General features: G+C 58.6%; 1 protein-coding gene across 48 annotated transcripts in view; it reads right to left on the minus strand.

The window, feature by feature from the left end:
- Window positions 1–15,517, minus strand: part of SORCS2 (sortilin related VPS10 domain containing receptor 2) — a 507,067-nt gene that overhangs the window by 86,994 nt on the left and 404,556 nt on the right. For all 48 annotated transcript variants that reach the window (XM_084971438.1, XM_084971437.1, XM_084971436.1 and 45 more), the window contains one exon: window positions 609–773. In XM_084971438.1, the coding sequence (XP_084827564.1) occupies window positions 609–773 (165 nt within the window). The remainder of the gene's footprint in view (window positions 1–608; window positions 774–15,517) is intronic.

The following is a 15,517-nucleotide window of genomic DNA, read 5'->3' on the forward strand; positions in this document are numbered from 1 at the left end:
ATTTCTAATGTTTTAGGCCATCAGGCCGGTGGCCACCTCTTACAGTGGCCCCAGGAGCCCATGCTGGCCTTTCCTCCACCCAGGCAGCCCCTCCTCCGCTGGCCCCTGCACTGTCCCTCTGCCCAGGTCTCTCCTACCCGACTCTGGCCCTGCAGAGGGCCCCCATCACGGTGTCTTGGGCTCCCGTGGTGCCCTGCAGCACAGCCCCTGGACAGGGCATGCTGGTTTGGGATCTGCAGGAGGAGTCACCCTTCCCGGAAAAGGAGGAAGAGGCTTCCAGGCTGCAGGAAGGGCCTGGGAGGCCTTGTGGAATGTTCTGGAAGTGGCCAAAGGCCCTGTGGCTGGTGTGCAGAGAGGGGAGTCAGAGTGGAAGGCCCTCTCATAACTCTCCACTTTCCATCGTCCTCCCACGTGCCCATTTGGGCCAAGCGCCCGCCTCACCTCCACCCCCACGCACCCGGTTCTCCGGAAGCGTGACCACGTGGCCCCGGGAGGAGGAGGTAGGGGCCTGGGTCCTCCCCCACCGCCCGGGGCTCCCGGGTCCCAGGGGTGGAAAGGGCCAGCTCCCGTGCGTCCCCGGGCTCCCGTGCGTCCCCGGGCCGGCTCACCTTGCCCTCCCTGGTGTAGGCCAGCACCTTGTCCTCCTGCCGCGGGTGGAAGAGGAGCGTCTCCACGGAGAAGGGAACCAGCTGCTTCTGGAAGGAGGCGCCCTCGTCCGTGCTGAGGAACAGGCTCTGGTCCCGGTCGCTGAGCGAGGAGCTCACGAGGATGATCTGAAACACAGACGGGGCGTCAGGCCGACCCCAGCCCGGTGCCCACCCCCGACGACGCTCCACACCCCGCCCCGGGCCCTGCACCTGCAAGGCCCAGACTCTGACCTTGAGCGGAAGGTCAAGGTTTCTGCTGTCGAGGAGCCGGTCCGCAGGGCAGACCTCGGCCACAGCCTGAGGGGCAGCTGTGCCCTGAGGAAACGAAGCAGGACAGTGGGCGGAGCTGCCACCAGACAGAGGGCCTGAGCCAGCGGGGCTGCCCTGGGACGCGTGCGGCAACCGGGGGCGGGACTGGAGACGCAGAGGGTCAATTCCCCAGGCCCCCCAGGGGCCCCCACTGTGGTGGGTTTCGGGTCCCCCAGCAGTGACTTCCATGTCCTAATCCCCAGCCCTGTAAGTGCGACCGTCCCTGGAAACAACGTCCGGGCAGGCGTAACTAAGTCAACAATCCAGGATACCATCGTCCTGGATTTAGGGGCCCTAAGCCCAGCGACCAGCATCCTTATCAGAGCAGGGGAGACAGACACACAGGGAGACGCAGACGTGGGCTGAAGAGCAGGTGGTGCGGCCACAAGCCAAGGGCTGTGGGAGCCACCAGAAGCCGGGAGGGGGCCTGGGAGGGGCTCCCCCTCGGCCCCCAGACGGAACCCGCCCTCTGACACCTGGCTCGAGACGCGTGGCCTCCAGAATGAAGACAAGAGGTTCCCATGTTTTGAAGCCCCATTCGTGGGGCTTTGTGGGGCCGCCCAAGGACCCCGACGCACCTGGGGACACTCTGCAAGGGTGGCGGCCACGTCCTGCTCGGGGAGCCGGGCTGTGAGCCCTGCGGATTGGCTTCCCTCCAGTTCCCTGTTCACACAGGTCCAAGCCCTGCTGGAGTGTCCCCTCTGTCACAGAAAGGCCAGGAAATGTTGCCCAAGGGTCAGAAGAGGGCAGCCCTGTGGCCACTCAGTGGAATGATCGGACCCCTCGGAGGGGCACCGGGGGCTCCTCCGTCCCTGGTGCCACAGGAGGCCGACCAGCTGGCTGGGCTGAGACAGTGACAGGACTCAGGACCGGGTGTGGATGGGCCTCCAGCCGCGCGGCTGTCCCCATAGCTGCCCGGCCTCCCACCTCAACCCCACGGGGAGGTCCACTCCCCCCACAGGAAGCTGGGCGGCTCTCCCACACACCGACCCAAAACTGCCACGGCTCCTCGGCCCCAAGGAGTCCCACGCCCTTCCCGGACCGGCCTCCCTCCCAGCCTCCCCGTGTGCTCTGGCCGTGGCCAGTGTGGTCCACTCCCGCACCGGGCCCTCTGCCTCCTCCTCAGCACACTCCCTCCGCCTAGGCTGCCAGGGACCCAGGACTCGCCCCCCACACCCCTACCACCTTCCAAGGAAGTGGCCTCCTCCCCAGGGACGGTGTCCCCTGTTGGGACAGGGGCCACGTCATGGAGGCCACCACTGATCCCCTCGCAGCCTCACCCCCAGAGGGCCTGGGCACTCCACCCGTCAACGAATGAGGGAGTGAACGAATGCATGCGGGCACAGGGACGAGTGAGGGAATAAAGGGCAGGAGGGCATGAACAAGCACCGTGTGCTGGCGGCACCCCCTCGGCCTCCGGATACCCCAGTTCCAATCCCACATCTGTGACCAAATGCCCTCTGGGCCTCAGCTCCTTGATCGGGAATTGACAGGGTGCCAGGCACTCGGTTGGCGCACCATGAAAGCCTGATGCGAGTGTGACCAGCTTGTCCTCGTTGGAACTCCACAAGGTGCCTGCCATCACGCGGTCGTCACCTCTGCCTGGGGCACGGAGCAGGTGGGCAAAGTGCTGCAGTCACAGAGCCAGGCAGGGCGGGGCCGGGGCGTGAGCCCAGCCTCCCCTTAGCCACATGCTCGGGGGAGCCCAGGCTGGAGCCGCATGAGATGAGCACGGCTTTCCCAGGGAGGGGGTGGGACAGCGAGACACCCCTGCGACGGCCTCCCCTCCACCAAGATTCTTCTCAGAAGACAATTGAGCTCATGCAACATAAATCAGTGAGCTGCACAAAACGCCTGTCTCCTGCATAAACCAGCGATAACCCGGTGTTTCCTTTTTTTCTGGTGACACGGTAACAAGCATCCAGGTGTGCTCACGTCGCTCCTCTATGGCAAAACCCTTCCGATCCCAGCAAACGGACGGGCGGGGAGTCTGGTTCCCCGGGGGCTCTGATCCCCGAAAGGTGGACAAAGGTGCTTGGAGACATTCCTCGTGCTGTGGTTTACACACAGGAAAACGGGAGGCGGGTAGGGGAGCCGGGGAGCATGTACAGGTGTTGACAGAGAATGTTCAGGGACAAGTGACTCAGGCACTCATGGAAAAACAAGACCAATTTCTGTACATTGCACACTGACAAAATTATAAGGAAGTATATCAAGTGAGTGTATAAAAGTAAATACAATTTTGTCAGTAGAAAAACGCATAGAAAGGAGGATGGGAGCATCCTAACTCAGCCACAGCAGAACGAAACTGGCCACTTGCGACAAAATGGATGGCTTGTGACAACAGGCATGGGCGTGAGGGCATGTCGCCAAGAGAGAGAAGGCAGACAGAGGAAGCAGACACCCCCGGATCGCACTCGTATGCAGACCCTTAGAGGAAAAAGCCAAGCGCATAAGCACAGAGAAGTAACTGGTGTGGGACGGAGGGCGGGCAAACCGGGCGAAGGGGGTTGAAAGCACAAACATCGGTCCGAGAACAAAGGAGCCGGGGGTGGGACGCACGGCCCGGCGAGCAGAATCGGTAACACAGTCTGCATATCTGCAAGGTGCTGCGAGCATAGATCTTAAAAGGTCTCATCACACGAAAGAAAATCTGAAACCCTCTACGGGGACAGACGCCAACTGGACTTTTTCTGGTGATCGTTTCATCATAAAACAAATATCGAGCCACGATGAATGACTCTGAAATGAACACAATGTTACAGCCCATTTGGAAAAGCAGAACGGAGGCGTCCCCTCGTGGCTCAGTGGGAACAAACTGGACGTGCCTCCCTGAGGACACAGGCTTGATCCCGGGCCGCACTCAGTGCATTAAGGATCCGGTGTTGCCGTGAGCTGTGGGGTAGGTCACAGACGTGGCTCGGATCTGGGGCAGCTGTGGCTGTGGGGTGGGCCAGTGGCTACAGCTCTGATTCGACCCCCTAGCCTGGGAACCTCCTGCAGCCCTAAAAAGACAAACCCCCCCCAAAATAATAATAATAAAATAAAAGAGGAAGAAACCCAGGGGAAGGTTCATAGCGGCTGGTTTTAAGTGCTGGGGGTAGGAGGATTCTTCTGAAATTTTTACATAAACCCTTTAGCTCAGAATGGTTTTGGAGTTACAGAGAAGTCGCCAAGGTAGCAGAGTCCCCACGTGCCAACACCCGCTTGCTCTATTGTCAACAGCCTGCAGTGACATCCATCATCTTTGTCCCAATGAAGGACCCGCCATCGGCACATTCCTGTTCCTAAAACACACGCTACATTTCACCGGTTTTCCACGGCCGTCTTCTCCCATCCCAAGTTCCCACGGGGCGCTGAGAGGTCCTGGTTCTTTCAGGCTCCTCTGGGCTGTGACAGCTTCTCCCACCTCCCTCGCTTTCGACGTGACCTTGGCCGTCTGGAGGACGGGCGGGTATTTTGTGCCTCTCCCACGGGCGTCTGATGTGTTTCTCATGCTGATGCCGGGGTTACAGGTTTCAAGGGGAAAAGCACACCCGGGCACAGGATGTGGACATGGCCCGTCACCAACAATGCCGCCCTCGCTGGCCGGGGGCGCTGGCCAAGATCCCCCCGGGAACTCCTCTTCCTCGGGGCTTCCAGCCTGTCCCTGGGGAGGAAGTCACTGCGCTCAGCCCACACCTGGGCAGTGGGGCAGAGGAGGCCCTGCTGGAGGGCGAAGGGCTGCGGGGCTTACACAGAACTCCGCGTGGGAGCTCTGTCGCCCCCATTTATTCGCGTATTCAATCATGTATTTATAATCCTATGTAGCCATGAACATTTCATTTCTGTGTGGAGTTGTATTTTGAGAACCCTTTTCTTATTTTGTGGTCCAAACGGCTCTAGCCCTGGCTACTGAGCCCACTTTGGGGTTCCCGTGTTTCCTCTGACCTAACCTCATGGTGCTCCAACTTCTAAAGGTTCTCCATGGCCCCAAGCTTCCCTGGATGGTCAGGAAAATGGAAACACATCACCGAGGCTTCTTCAGCACCGCACCGGCTACAGCGGGGGTTCACTCAGTATCAGCTCCCGCCGGGCTCCCTGCCCTGCCCCAGGGCGGTGACACCCATGCCCCGTGTCTCTGGGCCGCCTGGCCAGGGAAGTCCAAACTTCCCCTCTTGGAGGGCTTTTCTCCTGATGCGTTTTCCACAGCGTTCCTACAATGCAACTGCTTACGTATTTACTGTGGCCTGTGTCCCGTGATCACGGGGGGTAGGGACCTGACCCCGTTGGTGCCCCGTGGCACCCAGCATGGGCCGGGCCCCCACCCCATAGTCAGTTAACCCGGGTGCTGGATGCACGCGGGCTCGCACGCATGTGTGAACGAATGAGCAATGCCAGCTCCGACGGTGACTCCCAAGGGAGCTGTTTGCTCTTCTCCTCTGGGAGGGAAGCATCCCCAGGGGATGCCTAAGTAGCAGGGGGCGGGGGGGAGCAGAAGTCATAAATAATCTTATGCAATTATTCCTCTTCACCCCTCAAAGTTTCACACATCAATGAAGGCTCATTCATTCATTCATGTATTCACTCTTCCACAGCTACTAAGATTTAGGGATGTCCAGGCTTCAAGGGAGCAGCCCAGCAGGGAAAGAGTACTCAGGTGCAGAACAAAAGGGAGGGCTTCCTGGAGGAGGTGACACCCAGATGAGCCCCAAGTAAGGAACGGAAATTTGATCCAGACCCAGGGGAGGGAGTCTCAGGCACAGAGGTCAGTGTAACCAGAGGTGGGGGGTGCTGCTGAAACCCTTCACGTTCTGACCACTTTGGCGAATACTGCTGCCTGTGGCTGGAGGGCACAGCAGGACCAAGACACCCAACCTCATCACTGGTAATTCACAATCAGACGTTAAAATTTTAAAAACGGCATAAGATCCATGTGTGATAAAATTCAAACGGCTTCTATGAGATTTTCTCTGTCCTGGATTCTGAGCAACTTCTCAAAGCTGAATGTTTCTCATTTACTTTGGGGTCCTTGCCTTGCAGAGGCTCCCAACGTGAGTTTAGCCTCTTTCTTTTTTTTTTTTGTCTTTTTTTAGGGCCGCACCCATAGCACATGGAAGTTCCCAGGCCAGGTATAATTCAGAGCTGCAGCTAAGCCTACACCACAGCCACAGCAACCCCAGATCCGAGCCACATCTGTGAACGACACCACAGCTCACGGCAACACCGGATCCTTAACCCACTGAGAGAGGCCAGGAATTGAACCCACATCTTCATGGATACTATTTGGGTTCATTACTGTTGAGACACAACAGGAACTCCTGTTTCATTTTTAATGATGGGCCACCCTCTCTCTTTTTATCTGCCTGTCAAACTCTGCTTCATCTGTCGAAGCCCAATTCGAAGGTCACCTCCTCCGGGAAGCCCTCCATGATACACATCCTCCAACAGAGTTTCTCTCATCCCTCCTCTGCCCCTTCCCCCAGCATCTGGTACCTGCCTGGAAGGTCCAGGTCCTCATCACTCCCATATCTCCAGCCCAGTGCACGGGACCTGGTACTGAGTAGGTGCCACGTTCTCGATAAACGGGTGTTGGCATTCCCACACAGGTGAGGGCTCTGGGTACAGGGTCACCTCTCTGTGACAGCCCTGGGTTACGGCCAAGGCCCTGCCCATGGTGGCGCCAAGGCGGAAGGAGGCAGAACCTGAGGAAGTGCTTCTGGCCAGGGGCCGGCAATCTGGGTGTGGGCTATTTTTGGTCCCAGACTGAGACGAATAAGGCAGGAAAGATGGGGTAGAAAAACCGGCTGACAAGAAAAGCGTTACTGGAGCAAGGAGACAACTCAATTGGCATCACAAAGAGAGGAGGCTGCAGACTGCTCTCCCAAATCGGGAACCAGCCTATTTTAAATGGTGTGTTTTCGCTGCTTCCTATTCTGGGAAGACATATGGCACCTGAGCCGGATTCTGGGGGCCCGCAAGGCTGGGCGTCTCAAACGCAGAGGCAGCAGGTTGAAGAGAAACAGTTGAAGGATTCGTCGGACTAAAGGCCCGCCCATCTGCAGCATGAGTCCCGGGTCAGCAAAAAAGGCAAAGTGGGGCTCCTTGTTCAGAGAGCATCGGGAATTCGAGATGGAGCCAGAAGGGCATGAAACCAACACACATCCTTAAACTGCGCCCTTTCCAAGGCCACTCAGTTAGCAAACTCGGGACCAGTATTGGCAGCACCTGGAGGCTGCTGGAAAGACAGCGTCTTGGCCTGGCCCCGGCCCTCGGGATCCGGCTGTGAATTTGCTCTCTGACCCGGGTGAGTCCTGGGCGCCCTCTCCTCGGGGTGCTGCTCTAGGCCGCCGAGCTCCCACTGGTTTCGGCCCAGAGCCCACGGGCCGGGAAGCTCCAAGCACATGCTGGCCCCGACCTCTCTCTGCCCCCTCCAAGGGACAGGGAAATGACGCTGTGAGCAGGGCCCCGATAACATTTACTCCCCCGTCCCCAAGCCCAGCCACTCCGACGGCGCGCACTGCAGGATGGAGGCACCGATGATGGCCTGGGAGTCCGGGGGCCATGCGGCTCGTGGGACACACAGCCCACAGCTGGGCACGCCGCAGGCTCCGGAGGCCCACGGGCCGGGCTTCTGCCCTCCTTTGTGCCTGTGAGCTGTGCAACCTCGGGCAAATGCCTTCATGTTTCTGAGCCTGTTTCCTCCCCTGTGAGAGGAAGACAGGGATTCCCACGGCAGGGGCGACTGGAAGAATGAAAGCGTAGCAGACTTAGCACGAACCAGGCCACAGTGAACTGGCTATCCGTGACAGTGGGTTAATTATCACAACATTTAATTCAATGTTTATGTATTTATTTTTGTCTTTTTAGGGCCACACCTGTGGCATATGGAGGTTCCCAGGCTAGGGGTCGAATCAGAGCTGCAGCTGCAGGCCTACACCACAGCCACAGCAATGCAGGATCGAGTCTCAGCTCCAGCATCACCTCCTCAAAGACCCCGGTCCCTGGGTCTGGCCCACCTGCTCCAGCATCACCTTCTCTGGACCAGATCATGTCTGCAAAGGCCCCGTTGCTAAAAAAAGGCCACATTCACGGGTTCTGGGTGGACACGAACTTGGGGGGAACCCTGCTCAGGCCACGCTTCTTCCCCCACACGTGGCTGCTCTGAACAATCGCTGTCACTTCACTTCCCAGCACACTGGGCACAGCCCGCCCTGCTCCCCTTCGGATGGTTCGTGTGGGAAACAGAGGCTTCTCCACGGCTGCGGAGTTCATTTCAGTCTCTCCCAATGCCCCCCCCCCCCAACAAAGATTTCCCACCTGCTCCCTCCCGGGGCTCGGAGCTCCAAAGGCCTCTTTCCGCAGGTCAGATGGGCATATGGAGGTTCCCAGACCAGGGGTCAAATCAGAGCTACAGCTGTCAGCCTACACCAGAGCCACAGCAACAGCAGATCCGAGCCGTGTCTGTGACCTACACCCCAGCTCATGGCAACATCGGATCCTTAATCCACTGAGCGAGGCCAGGGATCGAACCTGCAACCTCATGGATACTAGTTGGGTACTTAACACACTGAACCACAACGTGAGCTCCGCAGCATTTTATTTTGAAAAAGGTGGGTTCCCTAAGCACCTCCTTGGGTGAGGAGCTGAGGCGGCTCAGAGGCAGTGGAGGGAGGGGCGGGTGGAGAAAGACTATGGTTCCCTCGCGCCAGGAAACCCCAGGACGGACGTGGACAGGAGGCAGAGGAGCTGTCCCCAGGGTGAGGGAACCATCTCCCGGGGGCTGGGAGGGGGGCTAGGGTGCCCGAGTGTGAGCGCCGCCCTCACTGTGTCCCCTGGGACCTCCCGTGCCTCACCCTGGGGCTGGCCTTGGACTGGGGGCTTCCTGGAGGAGGTGTCGCCTGAGCCAGGCCTCGAAGGATGAAGAGGCGTTCCCTGGGGGCAGCCAGGGTGGAGTTCAAGCGACCAGCATGTCGGTTCCCAACGGGGAGTGGCAGGGCGGGCTGCTTCTCCCAAAGTCACCTTTCGCTGGGGGACTTCTTCTCCGGTGACATTACCAACTCATTTACTGCATGAGCTTCACCAACACCAGAGTCGTCTGGACACGGGCAGGTCCGTGGATGACATGACTTCCCCTTACGTGGGTCTGATCGTGGCCAGGGATGGTGGGGGCCTGACACTGGGCAGGGGGCACAGCGGAGGGCCAGTGAAGGACATACACATGGCACAAGTCACTGTGACACAGAGTAACCAGAGCTGCCCCTGAGCTGGCGTGCAGCATGGATGCAGGTGGAGAGAGCTCCCCGCGGGTGGGGGCGGGCCGGGGCCCTCGGCACCCAGAAGGCCCGGCTCCCTGGGCCAGCCCGCGGGGGGCCGGGCAGACGGGCCTGTCATCTTGCCACAGAACCTGTGGGCCCATGGTGCACAGAAACTTCACTGGCTCCCTGCCGGCCAGTGCCGGACGGGCCGCCTGCAGAGCGGGCCTGGCTGCAGGTGCGGGCCAATGGGTGACCTTTCCATTACTTCCTTCCCAGCCCGGCAGCCGTCCCCAGGGCCCTGCCAGCCTCTGGCTGCAGAGAAGAAGGAGATGCCATCAGGGCAGCTCTGGAGAGGTGCAGAGAGAGGGGAGGTGACGGGTCCAGGACTCCCTTCCGGGCTTAATCCTCACAGCACAACTGCTAAGGAGCTGCCGCCACCCCCATTTCTCAGATGGGAAAGCTGAGGTCAGAGAGGCCAGAGGAAGATGGTGCTGTCAGCTGGGTTCATGCCCAGCACTTCCCTCCCTCCCTCTGTCACCCATCTGCACTGTGTCACAGCCAGGGACATGACTGCATCGGCCCAGAATATACCAACGGGAGTCCTGAAGCCAAAGACCTGGGAGAGTCCAGAGAAACCCCCCACACACACCCAAAGACTGTCAGGCTTGGCCTCCAGCCGTCTGCAGGTGCATCTGAGCTTGGGGGGTGATTTCTGACCACGCGAAGAGGCAGGGGCGGGGGCGGGGGCAGGGGACGGGGGGCTTTGTCTTGGTCCACCGTCCTCTCCTCTAAGACCGGTCTCTGGCTCATTCAGCTGTGCCCCGAGGAGCTCACAGCAGACAAGGGACATTGCTGAAGGAGGTGAGCAGGTGCACCGGGACAGGCGACCCGAACGGGGAGGCCCCGCCCCCAGGAGGGGCTGATGCAGGGGAGTGGCCATCTGGAAAGTTTCCACGCAGGACAGGAAGCCGCAAGCTCCGGGCACAGGTGGGTCAGCGAGGGAGAGATGCCCCAGAAAGGCGCAGGGCAGATGGTGCGATGCTGCCGTGGGCCTCCTACCTCCCTCCCTCCAGGTCGGGAGCCCTGCCTGGACCTGGCACCCTGGACGCCCTCTGTGACCCTTCAGCATGAGCCTGCCCCTCCCTGCCTGCCCAGACCACGTCCACCTGGCCTCCTGCTCGGACCCGCCTGCTGGGACCTGCCACCCCTGCAGGAGCCACGTGGGGCTCCACCTGCTATGTCCCCTTCTCTGATCCACGGTTGGGCATCCCACCACCTCCTCCAAAAGGTGGAGCCAGCGTCCCAGTCTGCCCGGCAGCCAGGCTCATGCAAATCACAGCCATCAACCCTCCAAGTTAAAAAAGGAAAGCAAAGAGCATCCGGAAAGTATTTCTCGCCGCCTCCGCCAGCGCTCTGGCTGAGCGCTCCGCAGACCTGGGGTTTCCATTCAGACTCTTTATCAAGGAGAGGATTTGTTTTTAATCTGCCCTTGACCAGGCTGAGCCCTTAAAAGGGTCCCCCTCCCCACCCCCGGGGATCGGTCTCCTCTGCAGCTACCTTTCTATTTAAAACCCAGTCACCCGGTCTGTTCCGTGCCAGACAGATGTGCCCAGCTGGGGACACAGAAAACTTGGCTTTGACGCCAGGAGAGGCAGACAGTGGAGACAAACAAATACGGCAGCGTCCGCCCCCGCGTCTCAAATTAGAATCCGTGCGGAGCCTCTTATACACGCCTGTGTGAGTCACAATGAACAGAAACAGCTCCCCTGGCCGCTGCTTCGCTCTCCGGATGAACGCGTCCTGCTGGGCTCTTCAGCACACATTCGGATGCGCTGCCCACGCTCTAGGAGGAAAACCGCTCCGGGTAATGGGGTCTGGTTCAGGTGGCCCCTGGCAGAGGAGAGCTCCCGGGACACAGGGTCTGACGGAGAAGCATTTCTGCCACATGACTGTGGTGACCTTGGGCGAGTCCCCCTCCTCAACACCGGATCAGAGACGACCTTTCCCCTCTGGGCTGAGGGTGCTGGTTAATCACGACCTCCAAAGCAGTCCTGGAAAGGGCAGGCTCTGCACGATCTGGGTGCTTTCCTAGGGATGCTTGGGATTTGTGTAAACACGAGCCTACAGTGCCCTTTGAAACCCGGCAGGGTCTCCTGCCTCTGCTCCTGAGTCTGGCATTCACGACCCCCTCCCATGACATCAGCCACGACCTTGCCACCACATGGCCTGAGGTCCAGCCATCCTGGACTGTCCCACAGACCTGGTGCACCCCCTCCGCTGGCTTTGCCTGGGACGCCCTGGCCATCTTCTCTGACCGCAGCGAGGAACAGGGCATGCAGGGGGCAGGCTGAGGCTGGCTAGGAGGCCAGGGTGGCCACCCAGGCGACAGAACCTGGTGACCTGCATGAGGTCAGAGGTCACAGGACGGGGAGGAGAGGGCGGGTGTCCGTGACATTTCATAGAGCTCAGTGGGTTTGCGGGGAGGAACCCGAGGGAGAAATACGGGCAGAACCTAACTCTTCAGTGCAGGTGCATGCACGGTGGTGCCTTGATGGGGATGAGGGCAGAACAGGAGGGGCTGGCCTGGGGGATGAAGAGGAGGCCAGTGGGGCCTCCCCTTGGGGCTGAGCTTCCTGGGAGGCACCCCCCGTGGAGGGAGGGCTCAGGGGGTTGGTACACGGGGCCAGCTCAGCAGGGAAATCTGCTCTGGGGCGGGTATTTGGAAGCTACCTGCTCAGACACGTGACTGAGGTCCTGGGGGTGGATGAGCCCCAGCGGGTGTGTCAAGTGAGAAAAGAGGTGACCTGGGATGGAGGCCTGAGGGGACCCCCCCCCCCCCCTGCCGAGAGGAGGTTACAGGCAGCTGGAGAGATGCAGGAGCTCCTACAAGCCAGGGGGGGAGGCCCGCCCACCCACTCCGGCATCCCTGCTGGGCCCTCATGTCTCCCTGCCCACCCCATGCCCTCCGCCCTGTGACGGCCCCGTGGCCTCTCCCGTGTGTTTCACACCCGCCACCTGCGCTCCGACTTTGCTCCTGCCACCCCAGCCTCAGGCCCCTCTCACCCCACCTGCCGGCATCAGGGGGCCCTTCCCAAAGGCTGCGGGGCTGGCACATGAACTCAGCTCAGAGACCACCCTCAGTGAGGCTCTGCCCGAGGCCACCATCCAACAGGCCGTGACAACAAGGTACATTTTCACTGTCCTTTTTTTTTTTCTTTTGCTTTTTAGGGCCGCACCTGTGGCACATGGAGGTTCCCAGGCTAGGGGTCCAAATGGAGCTACAGCTGCTGGCCTACGCCACAGCCACCACAATGCAGGATCCGAGCTGTGTCCGCGACCTATACCACAGCTCACGACAACGCCGGATCCTCAACCCACTGAGCAAGGCCAGGGATCGAACCCAGGCTAGGGGTTGAATGGGATCTGCAGCCACCGGCCCAAGCTCCATCTGCAACCGACACCGCAGCTCAGGGCCACACCAGATCTTTAGCCCACTGAGCGAGACCAGGGATCAAACCTGCGTCCTCATGGATGCTAGTTGGGTTTGTCATCGCTGAGCCACCACGGAAACTCCTGATATTATTTTTTTAATTGTGGCAAATGTACACGGTCTAACGTGTATCATTTTCATCCTGCAGGGCATACAGTTCAGCAACGTTGGACACGCCGTCATCTCCAGAACCTTCCATCCCCCAGATGGAAACTCTGTCCCCATGGAAGGCTAACTCTGCCCTCTGTTCACACGCTTGTGTCCACTCACTTCCTGTCCAGCGTCGCCACGCTGTTGGGACACGTGTGCGTCGTGTTCACTGCTGAGTCCCAAGCCCTCAGCCGGTGCACAGTAGGTGCTCAGTCACTATCTCTTGAATCCTGTTGATGAGCCGTATTTAAGTCCCATTTGGAGCAAACGTTTACCTATAAGGGAGGGCATTCCATTTGTGAGCAGACCGCCCCCTGCTGAGCTGCCCCTGGGCCCAGGATACGTGGGGACCACGTTCCCAGCCTCCCTTAGACTCAGTGGGGAGCCTTCGCCTGAGAGCTGGTAAGACAAGAGGAAGCCCTGGCCGTCTGTCCAGCAGCCTCCTAGGCAGGGGGTGCCGTCAGTGTCTCCAGCACCCCCCCACTTGGGACCACCCACTCGGCTGCCGTGGTTTCCTGAGGTTCCTGGGCTCCTGAATTCCTGACGTCAGCAGCACCTCCAACCTCCACCCCCCCACCCCCCCACGTCTGCCTCCCTCCTCCGTCTGGATGAAACCCCTGCCCACTCCAGATGCCTCGAGGGTTCCTGGTCAAGCCCTGATTGGTGATGGATCGAGACCCATTTTACCAAAAGCAACAAGCTGACCCCAGGTCCCCTCTGCTCGCCCTCCGGCAGCAGCCCTTAGTATCTGCCACTGTCTCTTCCCAAATAGTTTTGGCTCACTCCTGCCCAAGGTCTGGAGACGTCTCAGCTCCAGGAGTTTTGCTAAGATTCCCTCCAGCGCTTCCTCAACCAAGAAAGCACAAGTTAAAGGGTGCGTCACTGCCAACTAAAATAGGCGTAAGATCTCTCGGCGAACTGTAAATTGGGGCAGGAGAGACCTCTCATCTTTTCTTCAAAATATGGTTCCTGAGAGAGCCTTTTGCAAAATATACCAAAGTAGGAGGGCACCCCTGCCCCGCCCCCCCCCGACGCGCTAATCCATGGACGCCTCTTGGAAATTTATTAGGAGCTGAGCAGACTGACGTCAGGGGGCGGGTGGGTGGTCTTGCCCATCCAGCTGGAGCAGGGCTATTTACAGCTGCCATTCTGCACTAGAGGTACCCACCACCCACCACTCAGGTGAGGGCCCCTCTGAGGACCTATGACAGAGAAGCGTCGGGAGAAAGATGCCCCAAAGGCCATTATCACCAAGGGGGGAGAGGGGGGCTGCCCTTCTTCATTCCTGAGGACGTCAGGACATATTTATGGAGCCCTATTGCTGAGAGATAGGTGAACAGGACAGATGAGACCCCCTCTCGTGGGCCCTATGTCTCAGGTGGAGAGACGGGGGTAAAACCAAGGCAGGATAGTGAGACGTCCTACAAGGAAAATAAAGCCAGGTGACTCAGGGACTATGTCACAGGAACGTGTGTCCGTGTACACACACACACACACACAAACACGCAGGCATACACGACACACAAGCCTCCACATATGCGCGTATAAAGAGATACACACGCATGAACATACAGAAAAAGAATGAATGAAACAGTCCGCAAAGATAAAAGCACTGCTTGTTTCAGGCTGATGGGACTTTGGATATTAAGTTTTTTCTTTCTTAGACTGTTTCTGCTTCTGTTCTTCATAGGTAATATGTTACCTGAGAAGTACTCAATTCATATTTTTGCAGTGAGTTTTTATAAATTAATATTTTAAGATGAAAATATGTTAACTGTGTACTCAGCAAAAATAATGTATGCTTTTATGCAAAGAAGAATTTGCTTGTGAGCAAAGGCCTAAGAATGCATATTCAGTTCTCTATTGAGGAAATCAGATAAGAAAAATTTGTTAAGTGAAGACTTTTAGATAATCCAGGACAGTTATTTACTTTAAAACTTAACTGCATTTTCTTCCCTCTCTCACCCAATATCCATCCATCCATCATCCCTCCACCCATCCATCATCCCCTCCATCCACCCATCCATCCATCCATCATCCCCTCCATCCACCCATCCACCCATCCATCATCCCCTCCATCCACCCATCCACCCATCCATCATCCCCTCCATCCACCCATCCATCCATCCATCATCCCCTCCATCCACCCATCCATCCATCCATCATCCCCTCCATCCATCCATCCATCCATCCATCATCCCCTCCATCCACCCATCCACCCATCCATCATCCCCTCCATCCACCCATCCATCCATCCGTCCATCCATCCATCATCCCATCCATCCATCCATCCATCCATCATCCCATCCATCCATCCATCCATCATCCCATCCATCCATCCATCCACCCATCCATCCATCCATCATCCCCTCCATCCACCCATCCATCCATCCATCATTCCATCCATCCACCCATCCACCCATCCATCCATCCATCATCCCCTCCATCCATCCATCCATCCATCCATCATCCCCTCCATCCATCCATCCATCCATCCATCATCCCCTCCATCCATCCATCCATCCATCCATCATCCCCTCCATCCACCCATCCATTCATCCATCATCCCCTCCATCCACCCATCCACCCATCCATCATCCCCTCCATCCACCCATCCACCCATCCATCATCCCCTCCATCCACCCATCCATCCATCCCTCATCCCCTCCATCCACCCATCCACC

This window comes from Sus scrofa, chromosome 8 (assembly GCF_054392235.1).
Source record: "Sus scrofa isolate SSC_HxYL_T2T_F1_AM1 chromosome 8, Sscrofa_HxYL_maternal_Yorkshire_Landrace_v2.0, whole genome shotgun sequence".
Taxonomy (NCBI): Eukaryota; Metazoa; Chordata; class Mammalia; order Artiodactyla; family Suidae; genus Sus; species Sus scrofa.